The sequence below is a fragment of the Colletotrichum abscissum genome (assembly GCF_030869225.1).
Source record: "Colletotrichum abscissum strain IMI 504890 chromosome Unknown Scaffold_19.1, whole genome shotgun sequence".
In the NCBI taxonomy this organism is placed as follows: Eukaryota; Fungi; Ascomycota; class Sordariomycetes; order Glomerellales; family Glomerellaceae; genus Colletotrichum; species Colletotrichum abscissum.
This window is the reverse complement of record NW_026850087.1, coordinates 241,968-269,602: the sequence shown is the minus strand read 5'-3', so window position 1 is coordinate 269,602 and position 27,635 is coordinate 241,968. Positions and strand designations below refer to the sequence as shown.

General features: G+C 54.2%; 8 protein-coding genes across 8 annotated transcripts; 3 read left to right on the top strand and 5 right to left on the bottom strand.

Moving 5' to 3' along the window:
* Positions 1-1,023: 1,023 nt before the first annotated feature.
* On the top strand, positions 1,024-2,508 carry CABS01_08409 (alcohol dehydrogenase GroES-like domain-containing protein; the record flags this gene model as incomplete). The annotated part of the gene is made up of 3 exons (XM_060541769.1): positions 1,024-1,180; positions 1,245-1,477; positions 1,540-2,508. 3 exons carry the CDS (start codon positions 1,024-1,026, stop codon positions 2,506-2,508), a joined length of 1,359 nt encoding a protein of 452 aa, XP_060401926.1.
* Positions 2,509-3,157: 649 nt separating this feature from the next.
* CABS01_08408 (uncharacterized protein) lies at positions 3,158-3,469 on the bottom strand (the record flags this gene model as incomplete). The annotated part of the gene is made up of 1 exon (XM_060541768.1): positions 3,158-3,469. One exon carries the CDS (start codon positions 3,467-3,469, stop codon positions 3,158-3,160), a length of 312 nt encoding a protein of 103 aa, XP_060401925.1.
* A 1,281-nt stretch (positions 3,470-4,750) lies between these two features.
* On the bottom strand, positions 4,751-6,513 carry CABS01_08407 (uncharacterized protein; the record flags this gene model as incomplete). Its single annotated transcript, XM_060541767.1, has 4 exons — positions 4,751-5,077; positions 5,136-5,989; positions 6,040-6,328; positions 6,388-6,513. The coding sequence occupies 4 exons, from the start codon at positions 6,511-6,513 to the stop codon at positions 4,751-4,753; spliced, it is 1,596 nt and encodes a 531-aa protein (XP_060401924.1).
* Positions 6,514-10,193: 3,680 nt separating this feature from the next.
* On the top strand, positions 10,194-10,562 carry CABS01_08406 (uncharacterized protein; the record flags this gene model as incomplete). Its single annotated transcript, XM_060541766.1, has 1 exon — positions 10,194-10,562. The coding sequence occupies one exon, from the start codon at positions 10,194-10,196 to the stop codon at positions 10,560-10,562; it is 369 nt and encodes a 122-aa protein (XP_060401923.1).
* Positions 10,563-11,629: 1,067 nt separating this feature from the next.
* CABS01_08405 (fungal cellulose binding domain-containing protein) lies at positions 11,630-13,330 on the bottom strand (the record flags this gene model as incomplete). Its single annotated transcript, XM_060541765.1, has 6 exons — positions 11,630-11,704; positions 11,775-11,998; positions 12,061-12,176; positions 12,228-12,363; positions 12,431-12,698; positions 13,271-13,330. 6 exons carry the CDS (start codon positions 13,328-13,330, stop codon positions 11,630-11,632), a joined length of 879 nt encoding a protein of 292 aa, XP_060401922.1.
* A 1,830-nt stretch (positions 13,331-15,160) lies between these two features.
* CABS01_08404 (cellulose-growth-specific protein) lies at positions 15,161-16,640 on the top strand (the record flags this gene model as incomplete). Its single annotated transcript, XM_060541764.1, has 6 exons — positions 15,161-15,224; positions 15,284-15,462; positions 15,643-15,850; positions 16,059-16,206; positions 16,410-16,491; positions 16,596-16,640. The coding sequence occupies 6 exons, from the start codon at positions 15,161-15,163 to the stop codon at positions 16,638-16,640; spliced, it is 726 nt and encodes a 241-aa protein (XP_060401921.1).
* Positions 16,641-17,262: 622 nt separating this feature from the next.
* Positions 17,263-18,181, bottom strand: CABS01_08403 (uncharacterized protein; the record flags this gene model as incomplete). Its single annotated transcript, XM_060541763.1, has 3 exons — positions 17,263-17,643; positions 17,810-18,010; positions 18,071-18,181. 3 exons carry the CDS (start codon positions 18,179-18,181, stop codon positions 17,263-17,265), a joined length of 693 nt encoding a protein of 230 aa, XP_060401920.1.
* Positions 18,182-24,093: 5,912 nt separating this feature from the next.
* Positions 24,094-27,396, bottom strand: CABS01_08402 (tannase and feruloyl esterase; the record flags this gene model as incomplete). The annotated part of the gene is made up of 3 exons (XM_060541762.1): positions 24,094-24,743; positions 24,795-25,320; positions 25,816-27,396. 3 exons carry the CDS (start codon positions 27,394-27,396, stop codon positions 24,094-24,096), a joined length of 2,757 nt encoding a protein of 918 aa, XP_060401919.1.
* Between the last annotated feature and the right edge of the window lie 239 nt (positions 27,397-27,635).

Here is a 27,635-nt window from a genome sequence, read left to right as displayed (position 1 = left end):
AGACTGGTGTTTCCTCTCATTCTTAAGTTACTGCAAAAAGAACCTTGATGGCCTTGAGTTCGAAATAAAGACACTCCTATTCCCATTCACTTCATCCCCTATAAAGTGAAATTCATCTCATCCGATCACTAACTCTTCAGCCGTCCTCCACACATGCGATGAACACACGAAAGGCTCTTCAAATGAGATGAGCTTGGCACTGACTTGAAAGACTATCATCACGTCAAAACTCGACCCCGCCTATATCCACCCAAACAGGAACCCAGACCTTCTTTCGACTCACTGCCGAGCTTACTCAAGCCTGACAAGCACTCTCACAACCTCACCTGACGTCGTCCATTCTCCTAACCGACCTCCCGTACCAAACTTCCCACTCTCATTTTTCATAAGTCCGGACGCGAAGCTGACGAACCATGGAACACGACGAGTCTCCAGTCGTGAGCAGGGGTGGAACGAGGGGGGCAACATCGAATTTTCCCCGAGTAATCGCAAATCTTGCAAATGCCGTCCCGTTTTCAACCCTCCACGGCCATCCTCTTTCGGATAAGCATGTCTTTTTTCAGCCTCGTGTCACCCTTGCCTGCTTCTTATTTCATCTTCATATGAACCCACTCCAACGGTCTAGAAAGGCGCACCATGTGTGCATGCACATCCGCTCCGAGCCGAAACGCCTCTCTCATTGGCTTTAGGAAGGAAAGCTCCGCTGCTCCATGCCGTGCCTCTCTGGAGGCGCTGGGATCCATGACGTCGCGTCTTCGTTGAAAATGACGCCGCGCGCCGTCATGAGCTTCAGTCTTTTGCCCGCCCAGTGTCGCATCGCGCTCATTCGGCTGGTTCGTTTGAGGCGTCTGGGCCCGGATGAGCTATTGGCTGCTTAGTTATGTGATAGTTGTCTTGTCTTCGTGATTTCCTATAAGGATCAATGATTCCAATGACTTGACAAGTGATTGTAAACAAATCTCGTAGACTATTCTTGGCCTTCTTTCCAAACCCAAGAATTCATATCAGTAATCACGCACAAAAATGGCTTCACAAGCAGCATACGCAGCCGAAAAGGCCATTGGCCACCAAGACGACGCCATCACCGCCCAGGATGTAACCGAATACAGCGGAAACAAAGGTGACGACGGCGAGCTCATGAAGGCACTCGTATGGCAAGGCAAGAACAAGGTCGAAGTTGGTGAGTGATGAAGAACCAGTGTTTGCCCCCTCTTGCAATCGTACATCCTAACCTCGCCGCCCAGTCACCGTTCCAAAGCCAAAGATTCTCGAGGCCACCGATGTCATCCTCAAGGTCACCGGCAGCACGCTCTGCGGCAGCGACCTCCATCTCCTCCACGGCTCCGTCGTCCAGATGAACAAGGGCGACATCCTCGGCCATGAGTTCTGTGGTGTCGTCGACCAAGTCGGATCCGCCGTCACCAAAGCACAGGTCGGCAAGCGCTACGTCGCCTCATTCCAAATCGCGTGCGGAAGTGTAGGTTTCATGTCTTCTTCGTAGACACTAATGAGTGTAGCAAGAAGCTGACAAAAATCCAGTGCTTCTACTGCAAGCAAAAACTTTCCTCCCAGTGCGAGCGGACAAACTCCAACACCATGGAGAAGTCCATGTACGGCTCCCAAACGGCCGGCATGTTCGGCTACTCCCACTTCACGGGTGGTTTCGCCGGCGGCCAGGCAGAGTACGTCCGCGTGCCCCTCGGCGACGTCAACCTCCTCGCCATCCCAGACAACGTCCCCGACGAAAAGGCCCTCTACCTCTCCGACGTCCTCGCCACGTCCTACAGCTGCGTCAAAGACACAGCCGTCTACCCCAACGACCAAGTCGCCATCTGGGGCGCGGGCCCCATTGGCCAAATGGCAGGCGCCTTCGCCCTCGACGAGGGCGCCTCCAAGGTCATCTTCGTCGACACTGAGCCGCGGCTCTCCTACATCAAGTCCAAGTGGCCCGCCGCGCACGCGGACAAGCTCGCGCTCGTCGACTACAAGACGCTCTCGCACGGCGTCACGAATAAAGAGACGGTCGTCTCGCGGCTGAAGGAACTCTGCGGTGGTCGCGGGCCGGACGCCGCGCTCGAGTGCGCGGCGGGAGAGTACCCCAAGGGCTGGCTGCACACGGTGGAGATCGCGCTCGGCGCGGAGACTGACACGAGCGAGATTGTCAACGAGATGATTGAGGGCGTGCGCAATTTTGGCAGGGCGGGCATCACGGGCGTGTACGTTGGGTACACGAATCACTTCAATATCGGTTCCCTTATGGAGCGCGGGGTGCGGCTCATCGGTAATGGGCAGGCTCCTGTGCATCTGTACTGGGAGGATCTGCTGAAGAAGATTCAGGAGGGCAAGATTGATGTGTACCAGATGCTGTCGCACCGCATCCGTCTTGATGACTTGGACAAGGTGTATTACAAGTTTGACAAGCATGAGGATGGGATCCAGAAGATTTTTGTCGAGACAAAGTTCTCGTTCCCTAGGGCGGAGGGATCTCCCGAGTTGACGACGTATTAGTCTGGAGGGCTGGCTAGAAGTATGAGCGACGTTTTCGTAATGAGATATGATGAACACTGAATTCTCAGCGAGTCCATCCAAGTAGATCATGTGGTGCGTACTCTGGCGAGCTTTCACCATCCGCAATACGTTGACGGCCCGTACACGATGGAGAATCCAGATGATTTGCGTCTTAAACATTAAGCATCGAACAACGGATTTGAACGGGATCAGCGATCATTGCCCGAGTCTATGGACAAGATCGAAATGTTTCGATCAGGATCAAGTAAGCCGACCACGTCTTGACGCGAACACTTAGGTGTCCCATTATCCAATGAGCGCTGATGACGAGGCATTCATCAGGCAGCTGGATATGCAGGGTCATTGAAGTTCGGATGCAACATCGTCGTTTGAAAATGATAGCACAGTAAGGCTCGTCGCACCGCTCATCGGCCTGTGGCTGATATCGAGCCTTACGACGTGACACATCTCATGGGCATGTGTAGACTTGATACGAGCATCCACAGGGTCCAGTTCAACTTAATCAACTCGGCACATACGATAACATCAAATAAACAGACTTTCTGCCTCCTTCGACGGCTCAACGTAATACACTTTCTCAAGAACACAAAAGTCATCAGCCACCCTCGTCGCCAACTACCCCACCCGTCTACCGCCCCAGTCCACGCAGTTGCTCCTCCTTGATCTCATCAATAGTATCCCTCGACTCGACAGAAACCCTTGAAGTCATGCCCATCCGCTGCTCCCCAACAGATCCCTTGTTGTTCGTCCCATCTCTCGGCGTATACGCTGTCGGGAGAGGGTACTTTGACGTAGAGTATGGGGTGGAGGGGTACGATGTAGGAGCCGAGAAGATGGACTTCACGGCGGTGGAAAGTGAAGAAGAAGAAGAAGACGACGAATCGGTCTTTTGTTTGGTGGTTTTGGTGTAGGTGTTGGGCATTGGGTATCGTGAAGCCATTGCGTTGGAAGTGGTCAGAGTGAAGTTGAGCTTGCTGTGACAAAGTTTGGCTTTATAGACGTTGATTCTTAAGTGATGAGAATGAGGATACAAGTCCGGGAAGATGCCAAGCATAAGTTTAGAGACATCACCTCCCTTTTATACTTTTCACCGCCGACGCCTCTTCACCGAACCCTTGACCCTTTCACTTGACTCGGCGTTGAACAACGCAGATAGATCGCCGCCTTCCAGGCCGCCAATCATGCAACCGGCTGACACCCATCGCGACACCAACGGAAGCCTTGCCCGACGCCATCGCCCATGCAGCTGCCTGGGCTTACGATACCAACACACCAGGAATATGAATTCCTCCTCGTCCCTTTCATCAAGATGGCGTCCGTGACGCATCACGCACGACACCAAAATCCAACCAAAGGGCGCAAAAGATTTCCCTCATGATGGCAGGGCTACACTCCCCGCCAATCGTATCGAACCCAACGCCCGGCGATAAGCCGACGTTCAGCCTGTCCAACTGAGAAAGATGCACCCGACGTCACCAGAGAAAACTCACGACATGGGTACAAACTCAAGACAAGGTAAGTCCGTCAGGTGGGAAACAGCACGGGGGGCTGCCAGTACTTCCACAATGAGGTGTAAATGCCCCACCCGGCGAGCTGAAGCCGGCAAGTCGGGAGGCAGAGTTGACGGGGGAAGCGGGAGATGGGGCCGGCTGGTGGGTGAACTTCGCGTGATTGTCGGGCATTGGGGGAGCGAGGAACCCAAGTGCCGGGCCGGAGGACCAGTCGGGAGCGAGGGGTCGTGGGGCCGCGTGCTGCCGGGCTTGTGCCGTGCAGGGGGGTGAGGAACGCAGTCGTGCCGCGATCCGTCAGTGCCTGCTTGCGAAGATTACAAGACAAAAGTTTGTTTGTACGCGACCTATCGGCGGTTGCTGGCAATGTGATCTGCTTACATCGCCGACGTGCCCGCTTCGTGACACATTCGCCAAGCGGTTGGATGCTCATGATTGTCGTCTCTAAGCTGTGTGCCGCGGAGGTTGGATAGCCCGTCTGACATTCGCAAAACAGCACGTTCCGACTTGTAGCATTGGACATCACATCACCTGGCAAACTACAGCAGAGCAGGTTGAATTTGAACTTTTTGGTGGTATCTTGAAGTAAATAGAAACTTAGGTATCTTTCATCGCCCACCCTTCATGACAGACATTAAATTCTCAGTGGGGTTCATCTTATCAACCCCGCCTCGGCATCGCTATGCAGTAGAACCCCCACATCATCCCCCTCTTTAAACACCAACAGTCTTCTCGTGGTGCGTAATGTCACCGTCGCTGTTGGGCACCGCCTTGTCGCCCTCGGCGGCCTGGCGCTCGCGGAAGTTGGTGGCGGGTCTCCAGCCGACCGACTTGCTGGCGACACTGACCTCGGCGTAGAGCTCCTCGACCTCCTCGAGGGTAAGACCCTTGGTCTCGTAGATGAAGAAGTAGACGAAGGCGATGCAGACGAAGCAGCACGCGAACCAGACGAAGAAGATCTTGGACTGCAGGTTGGCGTAGCCGTCGCCGTAGTTGACGAGGTAGGGGGTGCTGTAGGCAATGGCCCAGTTGAGAAGCCACTGTTCACATGTTAGCGTTTCAAGCTCGAATGTAGGAGAATTTCGTCGAGTAACTTACGTTGGTGGCGGTCGACAGAGACAGAGACTTGGCACGGGTCTTGAGGCCGAAGATCTCACCGTTGACAACCCACGCGAGCGGGCCCCAGGTGGAGGCGAAGAAGAAGATGTAGACGCAGACAAAGGCGATGGCGGCCTTTTGCGCGGGCAGGTTGTACACGATAATGTTGCCGGCGTCGTCCTGGCCCGTGGTCAAGGTTCCCAGCATGGCGACGAGGAATTGCGAGACGCACATGCCGACGGCACCCCAGAGAAGCAAGGGGCGACGTCCCCAGCGGTCGACGGCCCACATACCGGGGAGAGTCGAAGCGACGTTGATGGACGAGGTGATCATACCGATGACAAAACCGTTGGAGAAGCCAGAGTTTTGGAAGTACTGCGTTCCGTAGTAGAAGATGAAGTTGATACCGGTCAGCTGCTGGAGCGCCTGGAGAGCGCAGCCGGTGAACTGGCGCTTGAGGACGGGGGGCTTGAAGCAGTCGAGGTAGCTACCGGTGCCGATGGTGGCCTCGTAGTCGTTGTTGGCCTTGATCTCGGCAATCTCCTCGGCGACGTAGGCATCGTTCTCGGGAAGGCGGCGGATCTTGGCCAAGGCCTTGGTGGCGCGGTCAATGTGGCCCTGCTTGATGAGGAAGCGAGGCGTCTCGGGCAAGAGAAGCATGCCGAAGAAGAGGATGAGAGACCAGGCGAACTGGACGGCGATGGGGATGCGGTAGGATCCAGTGTCCTGGCGGGCGTGCGTTGCGTTGTTAATGATGGCAGCCAGGAGCAGACCGATGGTGATGGCCCATTGGTAGGCGCCGACGATGGCACCACGAATCCACTTGGGGGCGGTCTCGGATTGGTAGAGGGGGACTGTACACGGTTAGCAGAGGTTCTTCATGACGGAGAAGAATAACACTGACCCAGGGCGGAAATCAGACCGACTCCGAAACCGGCGAAGAAACGACCGGCCAGGAAAAGGGGAATGGCAGTAGCAACGGTCTGGAGAACAACACCGAGGTTGAAAACCCAGCACGAGGCGACGAGGGCCATGCGACGTCCGATGGTATCAGCGAGGAAGGGGGAGGCCAGGGCACCGAAGAAAGTGCCGGCAGAGAGGATGGAGACGATGGCGGATTCCTGGTCGGGCGAGACGTCCTTGTTACCGGCGGTGTTCACGTAGCCGGTGCTGAAGAGGCGTTGCCAGTAGGACTGTCGAAAGGCGGTTAGTTTGTACTTCTTTTACCAAGGTGTTGGGAATCAAGACATACCATCTCGAGGATGCCATTAATGGTACCGGTGTCATATCCGAAGAGGAGACCGCCAAAGGCGACGAAGAAGCCAATGGCAATGGCCGGCCAGGCCTTGCCTGGGACACCCTCAGGCTTGATACCCATGATGACGGCGGGCTACGGTATCTGGTTTGAGTGTGATGTTGGCAATGTGAGAAGAAGAGGCCAAGCCGTGTTCAGCAGAGGGGATGCAGTTGCTCGGACTCTGCGTCTGAGAGGAAGAGTGTTGGGCAGTGAAAGGCTTGAGCGCGACGACGGAGAAGAAAGAAAGACACCTGGGGAAGAGATGGGAGGAAACGACGAGCATATAAACTCGTCCCCAGAATGCGGTACGACGCGGAGCTCCCACACAACAGGAAACCTTCCCCAAGGTGGGGGAAAGTGGAAGAGGTGCCACGGTGCTACCGCATGTTACCTGAGTTACCTACGCAGTAGTAGGACTTTTCGTGGTATCCGTATTCCGTAGGCGGGCCATGACAAGGCAACAAGGTTTCCTTTCTGCAAAGGGGGGGTGTAATTGACCTCAAGTTCAGACAAACCATGTGGAGAGACGTCCAACAGGTCAGGATAGGGCCGATGGACGATCACGAGGTGATGTTGGGATGTGGAGGGAGGAAGAAGGAGAGTGTGGGTTGACCGTGAGCTCGCGGAACCTAGTACCAACACATCAAGGCATCTGAGCTGCAAGAAACCAAGTATTGGGTACTTTGTACATTTGTGACGATCCCACGAGCGAGGTGGCAGGGGGAGGTAGACCATAAAAAAACCAGAAACAATAAAACAGACTACCTTGGTGTATCCGCAGTCGTAAAGTCGCCAGTTTAGCCCGCCAGGTTTTCCCATGGGTCCCCCTCATCCCCCAGCAAATGTGAATGAGCCCCAGCAGGGGAATGGCCGGCGCTAGTCAGGTAAGAGGGTGTGAAGGAGAAGGGAGAGAGTGTGAGGGGGGAGACTCTACAGACTCTGGGGTAGCTCCGGTCGGTAGCAAGTGTTTCACAGCAATTGAACTCTTTCTCAGCGGCGTGATACGGAGGCACGCAGGCATATACTGTGTACGGAGTAGGTTGGTTCATACATAGGTAAGAGACGCGGACTGGCGGCAGATGTCTGCTCTACGCGCCTAGTCTCGGCTTGGCCCAGTCAGGCAAGGTAAAGATATCCGAGGCTGGATTTAAAGCAACGGGAAGGGCACATGAGCAACGCCCCCAACGGTTCATCGGACAAGCGCGACCGACGTTGAATAGGTACAATGGGATTGTTTCCGCCCGATGGCATGGATACGGAGTGCGTGATCTTGGTAAAGTTGGGTGTGGTGGAAAAGTTTTTCTGGGTCGCATCGAGTGGCATCAAGTCGAATCTCGTGCATCCCCGCGAGTCGTTCGCCCAAGACTTTGGCAAAGGTTTTCTGGAGAACTGGAGGACATGGAGAAGATGGAGAAAGGGCGGGGAGTTTGGAGATTGCCAGGGCGTGGGCCGTGGGGCAGCTTTTTCTGGTGAGATAAAACACGCCCCTCCCTCCCTTCTGATGATTGTGTTCTACTGCGTATACGTAGTAGACTATCCGCAATGGTCCGATTCATTGTTGGTTTGCGTCTGTTTTTGGGTTCAACGTGGGCCTGGCATCGTGTAAGGTACCTAGACATCCATTTAGCTGGTGCCAAACAGAGTGGATGAAGTGCTGTGTTTACAGAGTAGTGGCATTGTATCGCAACTATTGCCCTTGATGCTGATGGTACCGTATCCGTACGAAGTAGAGACTTGCAGACTCGGGGATTTGTGATCGGTCAAGGTACACACTGCTCGAGGTACTCCGCAGTCTATACATTGACGGATCGCTAGGTAATCAGGTACCTGGACCTGGAAGCTTCAGCCATCAATCATCGAGGTGGAGTTTGAACGTGCGAAATGTGGGCGAGAAGAAGACGATGGGAGCGAGAGAATGTGCGGTTTGCGGCTCGCCAGCCAGTGACGGCGTAGCTTGTAGGTACGTACTGCGTAGTGGAAGCGGGCTGGGGAAACTTGAAAGTTGTGTGGAGACCCCACAACGGTCACGCCGCGTCGCCGCCCGAGGGCATCGCTTAGGGATACGTACTCTTTCTCAATGTGGAGTTGCGTACTCTCGGCGATCCAATCAGCCAAGCAGATCGCCTGAGCTTGGAAGGAAACAAGCAACGGCCAAGGAAGTCGCTACTCTTCACTTTCTCTCTCTCTCTCACACTTGGTTACTGAGGTGCTGTCTGCCTCAAATGAGATCTTTCGATTGATGAGCTTACATAAGGAGGCACGCAACTCCGAAAGCAACTAACAATGCAGCCAAGACCCGCCGTGGCCGGCTTCGCCAACTGCCGTCTTCACAAGCTCACAGCGTTTGCTTCCGTTCAAGGCTTGATTGACGATGGACATGGCCATTCTCGCCCAGCTTCTTCCTCTCACCTCATGCATCGTGTCACCCTCGTGATCTGCGGCGAGTCCTGCCCAGTCATTTCGAGACATCTGACATGCTGCCCTACACCGTAGCATGTTCCCGACTCACTGGGTCATGGCAATCATCGCCTGGCCTCGGCTCAGTCTCACTCTCCTCTCAGTGTCGTTCCCCAAAGTCTCACTTTTATTTAGTGAGCTTTCCTATGAGCGTGAGTGAGAGACAAGTGAGACGTGAGGTGAAGGGACCCTGGCCATGATCGACTGAAAAAGTCGAAACTCACTTTCGGCCCGTTTCCTCGCAGCTGCCCCGTCAATACCTTAATGTGCCCACGCTCCTCCCCTGCTCACCTCTCCACGTTGGATCCGCAGCTTCTCGTACTGGCTGCTCTCATTCGCTGCGCATTCACCACTTCATCTCCAACGCTATTTCTCTCGCTGCTACTCTTTACAAGATTTCCACCTTCATCGTCAGCTGCGACATGAAAGTTTTTCTTCATCTTCATTTTTTGTTTAATGAACCATGATACTTTTAGTTTTCATTCACGATGGCATCACGACATAATCAAAATTGACACATTCGCTCAAATGAAATTACTAGCAAACCACTCAAAAGTGTTTGCTGCAAGCATAATCCGTCACCAGATCGCCGAATCGCAAAAAGACGTCAGTGGCTTTATTCGGAATTCACCGACCATCTTTCATTCGGCCGCCCTCACACCATCTCGACGCTCGCCGTCTCCGCGTCTCCACCCCTCAAGCGGCGCCCGTTATTGCCCGCGCCTACGCGGTATACTCGCCGCCATGAACTTGACTGTACTCGAACGGGTACAGTACTCTGCTATGTGGACTTTTCTGCATTCAATACCTACCAAGTGTTGTGCGGCGTGCCTGTCCATCCCGTCGGTTCGGGTGACAGCTGCCATTACAGCACTGACTTCCGTGGGAAAGTCTCGTAAGATCACGACTACTGTCGACAATGACTCTCATCCCAGCCCAACGTCTCCATCCGGCCCGATGCCTGTCAAGTCTTGTCAGATCGGCCGTGTTCCATAATCTCGCTCTTTTAAGCGCCTCATCCCCAGTCGCCCACATTCCCGCTACCTCTCTCGGCGCTTCTTCGTTGTCTTTGCCCCGGGCTCCATCCCGGCTTCGGCCAACAATCCTGGCGCAAAACGCCGCAAACCCACGACGACTTCACTTGAGCCGCCCATGCTCCTACGCCCTTAACGCCTCCTCGCAATCGATTTACAGACGTCGTTCGATGTGCTAGCCTTTGTAGGCACTTCTCGTGTTCTCAACAACCTCTCAACATACATCACCACCACCTTTCACCCCATCATCACCCGTTAGCCAACGACCTAATGCACAGCACAGCGCGCCGCAACGTTGACAGGCCGCTTGGCAGCGAGAATGGGCTCCGTCTCGGACCTGAGACGCCTCATTTGCGGGCGCTCGCGCAGTTCTCGCTTGCGAATATACCAGTAGTCCCACCAAAGGCCCGATATCTCCAGAAACGCGGGGTTCTTTCTCTCCGCCAGCGCGCCTTTGCTGGAGAATCCTCGCGTATCGAACTATCAATGGCTATCCCTAGCTCGCCCGCAATCGAGCGCCGACGCCTCCTCGGTCTGACGGGGCTTTTCCCCTCGAAACACCATACAAATTTTGAAATGGCTCCAACGCCTCCTGGGAAATGCGGCAACAGAAAAGAGTCCAACTTTCAACCCAGCTAAAGCGCACTTGAGATAGTAGGTTTACGACCTCGCCTACCGTGGCGTGGGAGAGTGTGGGAGGCTCAAGATGCATTCGCGGGTATGGACCAACAGCAGAGCCGCTGCCGCTACTGCTCTTCCAACGAAGAGGATCGCCACCGTGCCGGCTACGCGGCCTCGAATGATGGCCGGTATCGTTATGCTCACATGATCAACTCGAGGGGCTACAGGCTGGCCAGGCACCGGCCTCAGCGTTCCCGGGACTTTGGCCTGCTGCGGGCAGTGAGGCCAGACTGGTTTCTTTCCGGGGAAGCACCGCGGGGGCCGATGGGTCGTCCCCGTGTCTCTGACGGCCCAGTGGCTACAGAAACGGCGGGCTGGGTGCGCGCTGGGTACGGGGCTGGTGATCTGACCGATTTCTGACCTAGTCTTCACGTACCCCTCAACTGCGCATCACGAGACAACGCGGAGTCTGGAGAAGCCTGCTTACTCCAGAATCCAGAATGTAACCAGCTCCCACGCGTGCCACGCGCGGACCTGTAGGGAACCCGAGCTGGAGCCTCCATCGGTCAAAAGCCACGCTGTGTGAGGGTCGAGATCTGGTAATCGGCCCGTTACATAAATCCCCGACAAGGTGCATAAATCTGATAACCACCGTCTTGGTATCGCATGGCCTTATTGTTGAGAATCAGGGGCCTCGAATATTTTGGTTCAATTTGATGCCAGATTTGAGGATAGAGCTGATCGCTGGGGAAAAATCAAGGTCGAATGCTCAAAATCTCGTTGTTCTTGATAAAGTCATCAAAAGTTCGGCCCTGACTTACTTAGACTTGGAAGTCCTGAGAACGCCAAGTGGCACACAACAGCGAGTCACGGCTCTTAGTTGAGGAGAAAGCAAGTTGCCAGAGGAACGAACACAAGCTGTGTAAAGAGTGTCTCAATGTGGCATTATCAAGCTCTCCAACTGATTTATTCCCCGCCACGGAACCGGACGAGAATGATGAGGCACGCCTAATGCCACGACCCCTTCCATCGTTCACGAATCCACAGCTCAGCAAGTCCACTGCGTAATCGTCAGTCTTTACAAATCAAGCCATATAAGTACGCAAACTTACCTCCGCACCACCAGGGGCCACATACGACGTGAACCCAGGCTGGTAGATCTACAAGTGTACACGTCAGCAAACCACAACACAGCATAACATCACTTTCCACCACAGGGAGGACGCTCACGTTGACAGTATACCCGGGGTCAGTATCCTTGAAAGCACCAGGAATACTCAGAGTCGGCGCAAACGAGCTCGCGGAGGCGGTCGAGCCCGTGACGTTGATCTGCGCGCACGAGATGTAGAACTGCGGGATGCCGGCCGGGTAGGGGTTGTGGATGCCCAGCTGGTGGACGCGCAGGAGGTACTCGCCGTTGGGAAGGCACGTCGGGATCTTGTACTCGTAGGTTTCTAGGTGCTGGTGGTCAGTTCAATCCTTGACGGATAGGAATTTGATGAGGTGAGTATCGTACGTCTCATTGGCCAAGTTGCCTGACCGTTGCTAAAGGTCGGGAGGAAGTCTTTGAACTTGGCCCATTTTCCGGACCCGTCGTAGTCTTGGACGTGAGAGGGCGCTTTGGACAGGAAGCTGGACGTCTATCAGCGAAAGCTACTGTGAATCGGCCGAGTAAGTACTCACAGCGAGATGGGGCCCTGGTGGTAGACGGCGGTGTCGAGCGTGAAGGTGAAGGCGTCGCCGGGCTTCACGTTGACAACCGTAGTCTGGGCACCGCTGGCACCGCCGACGTTGCAACGCAAATCGTTCGAGGCGAGGTCTATTGGGCCGATCAGTTTCTTCTGTCCCTTCCAGAAACACGCAGATCGAGTGATGAGGGCACGTACCAGTAACGGGGGAGTTGTAGTTGGTGTTCTTCCGGATGTGCTGGAAGACGTCGTACTTTGTGGACCCCACGGACAGCTGCTGGAAGATGTAGTGCCCAGAGACTTCCGATACGGCTGCCGAGAGGACGGCGGCGGCGGTGAAGAACTTCATGGCGTCGGATCCGTTAGGTTGCGTCTGGTCAGAGGAGACGAGCGTATATTCGGAGCAGGAGCTGACTCGGAAGAAGGATGAAGATGATGAGGGAACCACGTCTACAGGCTCTTGGCTCTGTGCTCATCATTTAAAGGGGATGCTGGACGTTCTGCCATTTTCCTTCGCCAGGTCGTAGTGAGACGGCTCGGAGGCTCAGCTTCCCTGATGCTACTCTGGAGAGCAGTCATGATTGGCAAGGGGGTCAATCAACTTTGGTAATCAACAAGACCCTCTACGCGGCAACGATGAGAGGTGGGATTACTTCGGCTGTTGACGGGTCTCCGGTACATGGCCCCGAGCATGGTTTATCGCGTGATGGGCGGTGTGCTTTGATTGCCAGGAGACGGTACCAGACGCTGAGTTGACCTGGTTGTGCCCAATATGCGTCAGCCAATGCTAAGCGGTGTTGTCGGACCACGAGACTTGGTTTGGAATGGTAACGGATCAGTGGTCCAGGGCTTACTTCGTGTGTCTAACTGAGCTCTTAGAGGCACCCAGAACTATCCTTAGACGGTGGCTACCTCCCTTGAACAAGATCTTCTGGATGATTCGGCGTGCTTAACAGTGACACGTCTTAGCTCACCGAGGCTATCTGTAAGACTCCACGCTCCATCACTGATGCCTCCTGCAAGCAAGTGAAAACTCACAAAGAACCACATCTCGAGCACACGGCGGCGTTGGATCTCGACAGCGATGATGAAAGTCATGTAGCCACCGGCAGAAGTCGTGCATGGCACGTGAGCCGTTTATTTGCCGGAGGTGAAATGCACCCCAGACTCTGTACTCTACTTAAATTAAGCTTGTATGGAATAGCATTTTAGCCGTGTAGATCACTTGGCAAACGTCGGCCTCGGCTGAATTCAATGTTGCTGAGAAGCGTTGCCTATAGTAGTATGATGTGATCACTACAACGGACTGTAGAACGAGGAAGGTGACTCTAGAAAATATTGAAGGGCACTGAGAATAGACATCTTTCCCGCATTCCTTTGAAGCTTCTGGTTCAAGTGCCGGCGGCTAGAGCCATGGGCAGTGATAGTCTGGACTCACAGCATATAGTGCTCTTACCGCTTTACCGCCATAATTGCGTATCTCGCGATATCGATTGTATATCAGTCGACAGTCAGTCCAGTAGTATCTGCTTTGAGATTGAGAGTACTCTGAGCGGGTGATTTATATTAACATCAAACTCCTTTTTTGAAGCTATCCAGGATCGTGAAACGGAGTCTCCCGGAGCCACAGCCTCCGGGCTCTAAATGGTACATGTTTTTTCCCTCCGATCACTGATGTATTAGCTTTATGCCACTGACCAGTAATCAATCCAACTCATCAGAACCGCTTCCAGTCAAATTATGACAGCAATACAACAGAAGAGTATGGGGATGGCCTCAGAGGGAGTATATCAATTTGATTCCAGGACTGACTCATCTCATAAGAATTAGGACTGAACAAAGAAGACGGACAGAGTCATATGAAAGCGTTCACCGCACGATCAACGGCTTTCCATAAGGCTAGAGTATCTCAGGAGCACGTCCGATCTCCCCGCCCGGAGCGAGAAAGTGGATCGAGCACCGGCCCGCCCGGGAAGCGGAATATGCTCACCCCCTTGCTCTTCGGGATCAGAGCTTCCGCTAGCCCCGCCGATAAGGCGAACTGTACCCATGTTCACGCCGAGTAGTATCACAGGCTTTGTATTTGACCGCTTTATTAGAGTTTTGATTCCGGATCGGAGAAATAACAAAAGTTTCGTACGGATAGTCTATTGTATGCGGATGAGTAGTATATTTGCAAAGCCGCCGTGACCTTAGTTATAGTCGGCCCGTTACTTGATGATGTCAACAAACGACGAATCTCGTGACGAGAGATGAATGGCTGCGGATAAGAGGCAATGAGAGCTGTGCTTCATGTTTTGCGCTGTGATCTACAAACAGGCGGGTGTCCGCCAACCCAGTTGGTTTGGCTTTACCGCAATAAGCGCTTTGGAAACGCTCTTTGAATGATTTTTTTTCAGTGTTTTCTCCGCTTTGATGAGATGAGAAATTCATCCTTCAGGGCGCCGAAAAGTGAGAGCGAACCAGTCGATGGGCACACAAGACTTGGAACCCTTACAGCAAATCACATTCTCTACGTGTAGGCGACAATGAGTTTAGCCCACCATTTACATAGGTTACCACGACGGAAGCAGACTCTGAAAAAAGCGCCCTACGACGCAGCAAGCTAAGATGAAAGGCCTCAGCTCTCGTGTGATGCGGTAGAATTCACCGGCTATATCCAGGCCTGTAACATCGTCACGTCTCGGCAATCTAATCTCGACACCCCTTTATGTGTATTAGGCAAGTAGCGGACGAAGCTCAGTGTAGTCTAAGCTACTCGATGGGTCTCAGGGATAATTTCTACGGGACATGTTGTAAATCGGTTTCTCGATGACTTTAACTATCGAGCATCGTCCTGGCGGCTGACAGCCTTGAGCTGCTGTTGAAACGTTGAGGGAAACCCTTACCTTTCAGCAACTTCTAGGATCATTTACCTTGGGTCTCAAAATGAAGGCCTTCACCGCAATCCTTACGACGTTTGTCGCCCTGAGCGAACTCGTCTCTGCCCACTGTGAGAAGCCCAAGAAGTGAAGAGCGTCCCATCCCGAACTGACAGTGCTCCCCAACTAGACCGCTTCACGAGCCTCGTGGTCGGGGGCGTCAACACAGGGGAATACGTCCATGTCAGGCGCAACACAAACTACAACAGCCCCGTCACAGACGTCCTCAGCAAAGATATCGTCTGCAATGCTGGCGGCCTCTCCTCCGGTCCGGCGACGCAGATCGCCACCGTCGCGGCCGGTTCGACTGTAAATCTTTCTCTTCTTCCTCCTCCTCCTTCTTCTCACATCTTCACGCCCCCCTTATCCGCCTTCCTGCTCCTCACCCCCTCCCCGTTTCCGTGTCTCCATGCTCGAGATTCCTTACACCCGAAGATCCGCGAGTCGACACGACTCGAGAAGACTCACTAACCAACGCACTCTCTGCAGGTCGGCTTCGCAATGGATCAAGCAATCTACCACGACGGGCCTGTCATCGTCTGGCTCTCGCCCGCCGCGGGGTCCAACGTCACGACCTACGACGGCAGCGGTCCCTGGGCAAAGATCTGGGAGCTAGGCGCGCAGACAGGCAACGGGCAGATCAAGTTCCCCGCCTCGAACCAGGCGGGCTTCAACTTTCAAATCCCCTCATGCACACGTACGTCACGACATTTCCTTTCCGTCGAATGGTCAAGTGGTGGACTTACTCGTGCAACAATGGTGCTTGCTGCTTTCCCCGGTCGTGGCCCCTCACCCGGGACTATGCAGCCGTGATCACCGTTGATCCCCACGGACGGGCACTCAACGCCCGCCCGTGTGTGATGTATGTATGTATGGCTGGGCCGCGGAGTACTGACGGAGTCTAGCCCCGGGAGAGTACCTCCTCCGCATCGAGCAGATTGGACTACACTCCGCCAGTGCCAAGGCCGGAGCCCAGTTCTACATCTCGTGCGCCCAGATCAAGGTGACGGGATCAGGGAGCGGCACTTCGTTCTCGCCTACTGTCAGATTTCCGTGAGTTGTCTCCTTAACTTCCATGTCTTTCACAGATATGTCCAGCCTGGTTCCCATGTTCAATGCTCCCGATCCCAACGCCTCCCCACACCAAAGGCAACTCCACCTGCAGGGCAGGGCGGCGGGCGGGCGGACGGCGCGCGGCTCGTTCTCGTTTAAAGAAAAAAAAAATGTCGCGATGGAACCTTGATAGGATTTGGCAGGTGTGTTAATCTCCGCGTATCACCTAGGGGCGCATACACTGGCGATGAGCCCGGTATCTTGATCAACATCTACTACCCTGTGGTGAGTTCTCTCGTGCGCAGACCTTTCCGCGCCCACGCGGACAAAAAAAAAGTGAAGTCATCGTGAGCGAGTCGTGCTGATGTCTTGGCGGGGTCGAAAAATAGCCAACAACTTACACCGTACCGGGAGGACCTGTGGCAAAGTGTTGATCCAGGCCCTTCGTTCGTGTCATTTCATGGCGAGGGTGACGCAAAAAACACATTTTCCTTCACGATAGCCATGGTTGTTGGGTATTAGGGTTTCCGCGGTTTCCACGGCGCGGGCAGTGTGCGTGGCTGGCTGGCTGGCTGGCCGTGCCGCTTTGTATAGCCTGTAAGGGAGGTGGATTAAGATGAATACGAGAAGATCCAAAACAGAGACAATATTGGATTTGATTGAATTTTTTTCATTTGTTTGATTCATCTACCAAAAAGCTTCGTGAAGTACACGAACTTGGCGGAGGTTGTGGACATGGCTGCCGTGTCGAGACTCTCGTGTCCCGACAATAATTATCTTAAAAAAAAAAGGGGGTACTGAGTAAAACACCAGACTCCATTCGCAAAAAGTCCCAAAGAGTCGCTCGTTCGATCCTGAAGCCATCCATAAAAACAGGGAAATACCCCCACTCTAGAAAGCCCTGTCAAGGTCGTCAAAAGAGAACGAAGAAAAAAAATGAGACAATAGAGCTCCCATAAGTCGTTATCCCCGTAATCACCGGCTCCCAATACCCGGTCTCAAATCCCGATTCTGACGATTCATTCCCCCCTCTTCCGCAGCTCGCTGGATTCGCGATCAATAGGGACTCCACAACTTATCGGGGCTCCCGGGATAGTCGAGATATGACTCGGGGACGGGACTCGAGGTCGAGACGGGAGGAGGGACGATGCGGCATGCGTCGAGCGCAGACATGTCCAGTGCCAAGCTTCCGGCCCCGTCGTTGGCATTGGCGTTGCTCATCAAGTCCCACGCCGGAGCCTGCCCCGCAACAGCAGCAGCAGACATCTGCTGGCTCGCGCGGAGCCTGTAGCACTCGTTGGCCAGGAGTCTGTAAGCACAGCAGAGCGCGTCGTTCTTCTGACTCATGTCCTGGATCTGGGCCTGGAGCTCCTCGAGACGGGACTCCTTGCGCTTTCGGTAGGCGCGCTGGTTGGCGCGGTTCTGGGCGCGGCGCTTCTATACGGGGGGAAAACGTGGTCAGCCTCTTTTCCCTTATTTGCAGTCTTTCGGATGCGGCCCGCGGGAGATGAAGACCGGGGAGCCGATGCTCGCCAAAAAACGGGTCTCATGCCACGGACTCGGGGAGGAAAATGCAGACTGGGAAGCTGGGGGAACAACTTACTGATAGCACTGACTCGCTGCAGTTCTTATATCTGTTACCCCGTCTTCCTTTCTGGGGCTTTGAAGACTCTTCGGATCCGCTGGTGGGGGAGTGTGCGTCATCGTGCGAGTCTTCTGCCTTGCTGTGATCGATGCTGGAGGTCGGGCTGTGAGGGCTAGACCATAATGACGTCGGAGTGCAGTAGCCGTTCTCGTTGGAGTTCTGTTCGACTTGTGAGTTTCAAGAGTCTCATCTGTGTTGTCTGGCAGGCTGTGGACATACGATGCGTGAGGCGAACTGCGCGGCGATGATGTCGTAGGGGGTTGTGCCAGCCATTGAGGAGAAGTCGACGGGCATGGCGTATGGCGGGAGTTCTGGTGATGTGCTGTCCATTGCGTAGATGTGTGTTTTGGATACTCTTCCCAACCTCGTTGTTGACGATGATTCACAGTAGATGAGATGGTTCGTGAGATTGGTGTGGCAATACAAGGATCACGGTGACGTTGATGTATGGCGAACTAGTGTGAGAACTGAGAATAGTGTTGTAGATGGATCTGTGGGATGAAGAGGCGAAGAGGGAGGCGTGGAGGTGGAGGGCAGTAGCGTGATCGAGGAGGCGAGGGTGGGCAAGGGCAACTTATATATCCTTAGTCCTTGGTGTGAGAGCGAAGCATCGCCAAAAGATCTCCGAAGACGGCACCAGAAAGAGATGTGACGATTCTACAATGACCAGAAACAGAACAGGAGACAGGGGGGAGGGGTGCGTGTGTGTGTGCGTGTGTGTGTGCGTGTGTGGGAAGTAGACACTCTTGTAGACAATATGGCACATACATAGAGAGCCGATGGAACCATGGGGAAACGAGAGCACGAGAACCATGGGCTGGAACCAATGACGGTGTGTGTTAATGTCAACACTGGCCCGGCACGGGTGGACGAAGATGTGAGAGCGAGTACCTGCATATGGAGCCAGTTGGTCCTCCATCCCAGTCCGTCGCATCTGGAATTCGGTATTCGGTGCCGCGCCGGTCTACAGTGTACGTATCTGGAGGAGGAAGGGGGAGGGGTGTGTGAACAGTGCAGGGCTTGACCAACAATGAGATCAAAGAGCTATGGTGGGCCACCGTCCGTGTGTACATGAAGGGTGAGTAGATGGCTGGTGAGGATGAGGATGGGTATGTTCTCGGCGTGCGAGTCTATGAGTAGTAAGAGATACTTTGAGACTGTAGGAAAAGACATGCTTGTCTACAGTTTCTGGGCCAAGTGCCAGTACAGAATACTTCGACGCATATAACGGAACTCTGAAGAAGCAGTCCAATGGCAGCCAACGATGTAGGGTAACATTACAATATTCGCGCGTTGTTTCGAAGCCAGAACTGAGCAAATAGAGGGCCAGAGAGGACTCTCTCTCAAGTAGCTGATTCGGGCTGTGACCCATTCGATCCCGGGACGCCGGAGACGAATCGCGTGTTTTGCAGGAGTCGAGGCCCGAAGACGAGCGGAGACGACCCGGGAATAGCAGAAGGGAAGGGAAGCCGCTGGGTCTCGTCACAAGTTGAGAGAGAGGGCCGCTCACAGAGAACCTCTCTAGTGAGACAAAGGTGTGGGTGAGTGAGAGGAAATGTGAGTGAATGAATCAGTAGGCGCGCTATTTTCCCTGCTGGCTGCGGGTTCGATCGGTTTGGTTTCCCAGCACTCATTGCGGGAGCTAATCCTCATCCAGTCTAGCTTTGGCACTGGCTCAGAACACCTTATTTTCTGTCAAATGTCTTGTCTCCGTGGACCGCGGACCGTAGTGTACGGAGCATGCAGAAGAGTGTGAGAGGTAGGTGGGAGTGGTGTGTACCTGTAAAACGCGAGCTCGGTCTCATCCGTTATGATATCATTTCGTCCCTCAACGACAAGGATGGCATATGTATGAGCGTTTCTGGGATCTGTATCTCTGTGAGATACAGCTGTGCTTCACTCTGTGCGAGTTTGCCAAGGTGGTCTGGACATGGACTGACATGTGTTCGCAGAGGGGTTCAACCGTCCAGCTCAGTCGGAGGCTCTGAGTTCAAGAGGGCAACGATGAGACTCACCGGTACCAAAGTGTCAATTAAGCTCGGCAGAGCCACAAAAATAAACCAGCCCTGCAGAGTCTCAGACTCACACTGCGTATCCATAGAGAGTAGAGACTAGAGACTCGCCATTCCGTGATCTTCGCGCGGTGCTCCACGGATTTACCACTCTTTGCGTGGGTCACATGGTTGGTTTTCTCCCGTGATATTTTCTCACTTCATTTCCACTCCGTTTTCTAGACTGAGTAGATTCTGTGTTACCATGGGACTTTGCCCGGCATTTCGGCGTCTCGCAAAGTGGGCGCCCCCTTTTTACTACGCTCCCCATTGAAAATGAAAATTTCAGACAAGTTTTTTTTTAATTGCTCGTTCCCCATCTCGAAAAACCCTACAGCTTCAGCTGCTCCAGCTGAGAATAATTCGGATGGGACGGTCTTCACCCAATGCGAATGCCCTCACAACGACATCATGGGACCATGGGCAGTGATCAGATCGGCAGAAACTCAAAAAAGCCTGGACCTGTCTTCCCGTGTGGCTGCCTCCCTCTCCAAAACCTTCAATCCGTTAATTCCGCCATGCATTGAAAGACTGTCGACTGTTGCTGTATCCGTACCGTCCAGGCGCACCCAGAGCTAACCGGTGCCCTTTCGGCTCCGACAGAGCTGCATTGACCAATTCTATAGCCGCCATCGGGCGACGGGATGTGATGCTGGGACCGGGATGTGAACACTACTTACCCGAAAAGGGAACAAAACAATTCTCTCTCTAGGGCGTCCAGTCCAGCCCTAGCACATACGTCCAGCCCTTTTTTGGTGTCTCTCTTGTTCTTCCCGTCGGAACCACAACCTTGCGGTACAGGGGTGCTGACGCCTGACTCGGGTGCGTCGGACTCGCGTCGGTGGCGTGTCGGTGGTCGGCTTCAGCTTGCGCCGGGAGTGACAGTGAAGACTGGCAGGGCTTCAAGTGACAGGCGATAGTTGAGTAGTATTCCAGCAGAGCCGTCAGTTTCATTCCCGGTAGTTCCCATGGCGTAAAGTGGGATATGGAGACGGCTTGAACAGGGTGGACTCGCGTAAATCGGCTGCCCGTTGATCATCCACGCCCGTACGAATAGCTGACAGTCTCGCAGAGACCTCAACGGCAGTGGTACATGATATCCCTGAATAAGCTTATCCCACGGAGCGTATCGCTGCAAATCCCTCTTGTCTCTGCTTACCTTTCTGTTCATCGTGCCCTCTCTTCTGAAGCTTGACGCCAGATGCAGATGGGAGAGCCACACCCTTCCCCCTCTCACCCCCCACCACCATCACCCACCAGACCAACGGTCCATCGATGCACAGAAGGCTTGGCGTTTTCTTCCGATGCTTCGATGTCCTTTCCACCCGGCATCCATCCCTAATCACGACGTGAACTCGTGATGGTCAGTGTGGGTCGAATTGGCGATATGCTGCATGCGGTAAACTGCATCTCAGTTTTGTTGATCACTATTGTTGGAATCTTTACATCACTTCTGACGGCCTTGCTGACTACGGTCGCATCTATCTCGGGATTACACATCGCTTGTATGTCTAACATCCCCATAGAACGATACAACATGTGAAAGACACTAGGCGTGAGCTCGTTCGGCACCGATCCTCGGAGAGCTTTAGTGAACGAAGCACACTACCCTTAGTTGCTGACGTCGTCGAACCCAGGAAATCCTTCCCTCCCCGCTCGGTCGCCGTTTGGGAGCACGGGTCCCGCCGTCAAGTTTCTAGTCGGTCCAGCTATGAATATCTTACCGTAGACACAGATTCCATACTCTATGGTTGGTCCCCGAAAATTGACGTGTCTTAATTCCGACTTACCCGCCCAGCGAAGCAGGACAGAAACTCTATCCTGAGCCGTTGGAACCGGGGGCGGCTTACTGGAGCCATTGCATGGCTAGGACACCACCACATCAGGAATCCGGCACAGCACAGGGGCGCAAGTGCGCCGCAGTAGCGCCTATTCGGCTGATGGGACGTGAAGGTCCTGGACCATGTCAACTGTGCCGATATCGACTCTCATCATTACCATGCAGGCTGAATGGAGAGGGAGGGAGTTTCCCCGCCATTGCCAATTCTCACACTGCGCCGGCGGAATGGCCGATAAAAAGAGCGGGACAAGGCCGATTCGCGACCCACATTCTCATCGGCACCGTCCCGGCGAAGCGGAGGCAAGGCGGAGTCCCGCACCGGGAGCCCTTGCACATCCATCGAAGATATCCTGCCTACAACTGACTCTGATCCACGCATACATATGTATTCAAAGATACACCACAGAATACGACTGGGTGACGCGAGGGCGAAGCGAGGAAGTCCTTCTTTGCAGATGGCATTTGACTTTTCGGGCGCTGTCAGAAACATCAGACCAAAAGTGTGACTTTCAGGCTACCCTTCTCTCGGCGGGGAGGTACTGCTCATAGCAAGCAGACAAAGCCAGCATATGCCCCCCTCAAGTCCCGAACCCGCCACACCGCAAGTGCCTCTCTCCCCATCCCTACCACCCTTTTCGCGACGCGAGATTCTCCCCGAGGCGCAGGCCAAGCCACACACGTCGAGCGGTTTGAACGTTTCTTGAACCCCGAATTCTGGGGTTTGCGCAACCCCCGGTGTACCTAATCTCGTTGGCCCGTTTGAAGTCATTTTTCGTCCCAAGTCGAGAGGCTGAAGTGAACTTTCAATACGAGGAAGCTCGAACCAACAAAGTGCGTCTGGACCTCTCGTTTCCGCGGGTGCTGGGTATGGTACCCTTTTCGGCCAACGACGTCGAGTCACCGTCGGGTAAAGGGCAGGCATACCGAGATCGTTATGCTGCAGCCTAATATTGCAGAGTCAGACTCAGACAGCTAGTGCGTCTCTACTGAATAAGTTATTATTCTCCATCCTAGCTTTCTGCTTTGAAAACCATTTTGCTTCTGGTTGTTGCCTAGGTGTTCGTCATCAGCTGTATCCCACCTACGGCCGCTGTCCCAGATACGAGTGAAGACTCACGCCGCGCTGCCGTCTCAAGAAGGGCGTCGTCATCTGCCGCCTCATAGCCTCCGTACGCCACACATGTCTGGAAGAGGTCTGGACTACGATCGTCTAGCCCAGATCGTCGGCTCTAGTCCCTGACCTAGCGATTTTCTGGGGTATCCCGATTGTTCGTGGTTGTACTTGTTTCACCTGACGAAGATCAAGAGTTGATAGGAACCTATTTTAAGATTTCGTGAGAGGGCCATCACAACTCCGCTTTCATAGTGTTGAGGTCAGGTCCCGTACAATGTTCTCTAGACCGTAAGTCGATGGCAACAAAACATGCCGACACAGAGCCTGTTACTCCTGGCCATGAAGGTAAGATGTGAACGACACAGATAAGCATTGGTAAACTATTGTTGTCTAAGCCCCGTTTCTCCGTGCCGATGAGCACCTGAAGTAACCCGTCAAGGTTGAAGATGTTTCTACTCCACCCAAGTCCCTGACCAAAGCCATCAAGCTCTCCCAGTCCTCGCAGCCAACAAGGGACCCAAACTCAGAACAGCTTGTGCCATACTCTATAGCTGAGCAGACCACAGAATATTCCGTCGGGGTAAGCAATGGCGTACACGTTGGCCCAGTGGGTTAACGTGTACAACAGCGCTTACGGAGTTCACATCTAAAAGACTGGCCTGCCCGACCGTAGTCCCTTGTTACAGCCGATGAGTGAACATACAATCATATAATTTGCCATTTTGCCATTTGGCACCTTTTTCTATTTGATGAGGAGTTGCTTTCGTTTTGCTGGATGGTTTGTTCAAGGTAATTTCCCTATTTGCGTAGGCGTTGTGAAGATGCTCGTGGGAAGGGGGATACGAGAGATGTTGGTCATGCCATGGGGGTTCGAGCCTACCTATGGACGCTTTTTGTAGGTTCCCTTTCGTCAAGGAAGATGTGATTGTTTCTTTGGACAAGAATTTTTGTCTTTACAATATGTAAAAATGCGAGTGGAATACTCGATCTGTTACGACAAGGGCACGTTTTGTTGTATAATACACGTCGTACCCAACAGGACGAGCAGATATTGCCAGTGACTCTTTACTCCATCGCTAAACGACACCGCGGATCCCATTGAATGATCGGAAGAGAAGAGCCCCACTCAAGCCGTTCCGAAAACCAACATTGTCAAATCATCAGTCATCCACGCCTGTTTTGCCCCGAGCCAGCCGTTTTTGACCCATCCCCCATCCCTCGTACGCCATTAGATAAATCAAGAGCTGTTGGCAAAGAACTTTGTGATCTTCTGTGTGCCGCCCTGTTTCGACTTCACAGGACTCTTACTCCCATTACTCGTTGGGTTGATCCTGCTCTGCCGTCCCTTCACAGGCGAAACCCTCGAAGTCTTCCTAGGCGGCTCCTCTTCTGCATCTTCACCAGCGTCAGGTGCCTCCCGCTTGACCCCCGCTTCCTGCTGGCTGCCCTCCTTATCAGCCGCCTTGGCGATGACTTCCGGCACCGGCTGGCTCTGTCCAACTTGTGACTCCTTGAGCTCTTCTTTTGTCTCGATAGTAGGCTCGAGCTTCGTGGCCTCCTTGGGCTTTTGCTTGGCAGAAGCATTGGCGAAAAAGTTTGCAATGTTGTGTTTGTTCTCCTTACTCGCGACGGGGATGATGAATGAGGGTGAGTTGTTGCCAACCTTGCCGACCTCTTTGGTGACGGCGTAGCATTCGAGCTCGCCGTCGAATGGCTTCAAGAGGTCCTGCAGCTCCTTGGACCATTCGTGCCGCTTCGGGTCCAGCCACGTCTTGAGCTCTTTGGAGCCCGGGTCGAGGATGACTGGCATCCTGTCGTGGAGGAACTTGAGCTGCTTGTTGGAGTCTGTCGTGATGATGGTGTAGGTATATCGCTTCTCTTGGGCATCTATCTCAAAGTTAGACCCGCTCGAAACGATTGAGGATTGGGGATGCTCACCTTCATACTGTGCACAATCCCACAGCCCAGCAAAACACATGAGCTGCCCGTCCTTCCTCTTGACAAAATGGGGCGTCTTCTCCTTTCCATTCTTCAACCACTCATAGAACCCCTGAGCGACGACGATACACCGTTTCCCCGCCTTCATGGTCGACCACATACCGCCAGGCGTGCTCAGAGAGTCGTCGCGGCAGTTGATCGTCTTGGAGAGCGTGGCGTAGCCGGGATCGCGCTTCGTCCAAAATGGAATCAAACCCCACTGCATCGACTGCAACTTGTACTTGACCGAGCTGTCGCTGCCATCGTTGCTTTGAGACTGGCTTGAGGCGGCACCATCCTGTTGGCTGTTCCCTTGATGACGGCCATGGCCCGCGCCACGGTCCGGGACATCGGCGCGATAGACGACGCCGTGATAGCCTGGCGCGAAGTTGTATGTCTGGCGAGGAGACCCTTGACCCTCGTCTTCTGGCACGTCATCCACTGACATGTCATCGTCCTCCAGCATCCGTCGGATTTGCGACGGCCGCTGCCCAGGTGTTAGTATTGGGCTTGGAGCTTGGTCATGTCTCCGAGACTCACCAGAGCTAAAGCGTATCTTCCACACATATTCCCCAATGACCCAGTGATCCACAATGAAACTTTGTCTTCTACGAAGACTTGCGCCGAGATGCGATGGATGGTTTAAGGGCCAAGAGCTCATATGCATTGATGACGTCGTCGAGACGCGGGACACTGCGACAGACGTGACTAATCTACGCGCTAGATGCACGCCGGCACGTGACCATCTTCCTCCATAAACCACATCTCAAGATATCACGAGATACCTCATCTTGCTTCAGTCTTTCGAAGCTTGATTCTCTTACTTTGAGAGAAAAACATAATGCAATTGATGTAATCTCTACGCTCGTGGTCTTAACCCTCACAGGTCAACACAACTCCAACTAGAAGCAGCGTCAACATCCCCTCTGCCATCCCACGAAGCATACTCAGGGTAACTACAAATCGGCCTCTGCCTCAATACCCCCTTGTCAACAGTATCATTAGCAAACTTGGTCGCAATAATCTCCCTCACGCCCTCTCCGCCACCCTCGACCCACTCAACAAGCGCAAGCAACACATCGTACCTCGCATCATCCACGCCAGGCACAGGGAACACATGCTGCCCGTTCCCCTCCAGCGCCGCAGCGTGCCCGCTGCCACCAAAGTACCACGGCGCATCGTACACCCCGCCCGAACAGTGCTGCATCCCAGGCACAAAGAACAGCCTCCAAAACTCGTCCAGGTCGACCCCCCGCGCCGCCATGGCCGCCCACGTCTCGTCGTATAACACGCGGCTCACGTCCGTCGGGATCAAACCGTCCGCATAGCCGTGGTACTGCACCAGTTTCCCGCCTCTCTCATAGAACGAAGAGAGATCAAAATTGTCCGCGTTCACGTTGCCCGGGTTCAGCCGCGCGGCCTCGACGAAAGTAGAGTAGCCGAACTGCGTCGTCCAGTCCCACGACGGGTCTTCAAAGAGGTAATTCTTGGCGTACTCTGTCCCGTAGAGGCTGGGCTCGTTGTTCGATCCGAACGACGACGGCATCTGCTTCTCGGAGCCGAGGCCAAAGCTGGGGTAGACGTACGTCAAATTGTGAACGTCGGCGTCGAGCTGGATGAGCGGGCGGTACAGCTGCTTCAGTGTCGCGATCTGCGGCGCCGTCAGACACGTAGTGCTGCGGTTCGAGCTCGCGCCGGTGTTGCAGAGCATCTTCTCAGGCCGGAAGTTGCAGTGCGTAGGGTTCATCACTACGCCGTCGACGACACCGTCAGACCCGTCGCACTGCCGCAGAACCTCGTCGCTGATGGCGTCAAACACGGCGGGCGGGAGGTACCCGGGCCCGTCCTCGGGCAGATTCACAGCCCCGACTTTGAGCTGCCACAGCTGCTGGCTCGTAGACATCCACGCCGGCGCGCCGGCAAGGATCCCGTCAAAGTCCTCTGGGTGGTCCTGCGCCGACTTCACGCCCTGCCGGCCACCTGTGGAGCAACCGGAATAATACGACCTGTTGGCCGCGGCGCCGTAGTATCCCTCAACAATCTGCTTCGCGACGACGGTCGAACCATGGAGACTGCGCCCTGCCCAGTCGGCCTTTGTCTCGGGGTTGTTGAGCGCCCAGCCCATGTCCTGGTTCGACGAGTTGTGGCCTGTGGAAGTCGACATTGTCGCGAAGCCGTATTTGACGCCGGTGCCCATGGCGTACCAGTTGATACCCCCCGAGAACCCCCCGTTACCGACCGCGAGGAACCTATCATTCCACTCATCTGGTAGGAATAGACCAAATGTGTAGGACGATGTCGGCGAGGACGTGACGTTGATAGAGACGACGCAGAGGGGCGGAAGGTGCGTCGCGTTTTGGGGGTAGGCGATGTTGCCCGCCTCCCCAAAGGTGCCATTGTCACCTAATTGTAAAGTCGTCAAGACCTCGGCTTGGTTTTCTGGTGTAAGGAGGGCGCTCACGCTCTCGAGTGAACACTGGCTTGGGGTCTTTTGCGCGGAGACTTGTGAGGCACAACCCGCCGCCCACAAAAGCAGGCTCAACACACGCGGAGCAGACGGCATGGTGACGAATAAGAGGCCCAGAAAGATCATGCCAAGTTCAAAGCCGTCCCGACACTCTGGCACTGCGCACCTTCTTTCATGGCCGGCCTATTTATACAGAGGCAATGGTCGAGAGTGCAATCTGAACCGTTGCATTCGTTCAGGATTCCACCCCGCCGGCTCCGCAATTCACCTCCATCATCCCCGCGTTGGTGGAGAGTCTGTCAATTGCACCCCGCAATCTCGTTGCGCTAATCTTA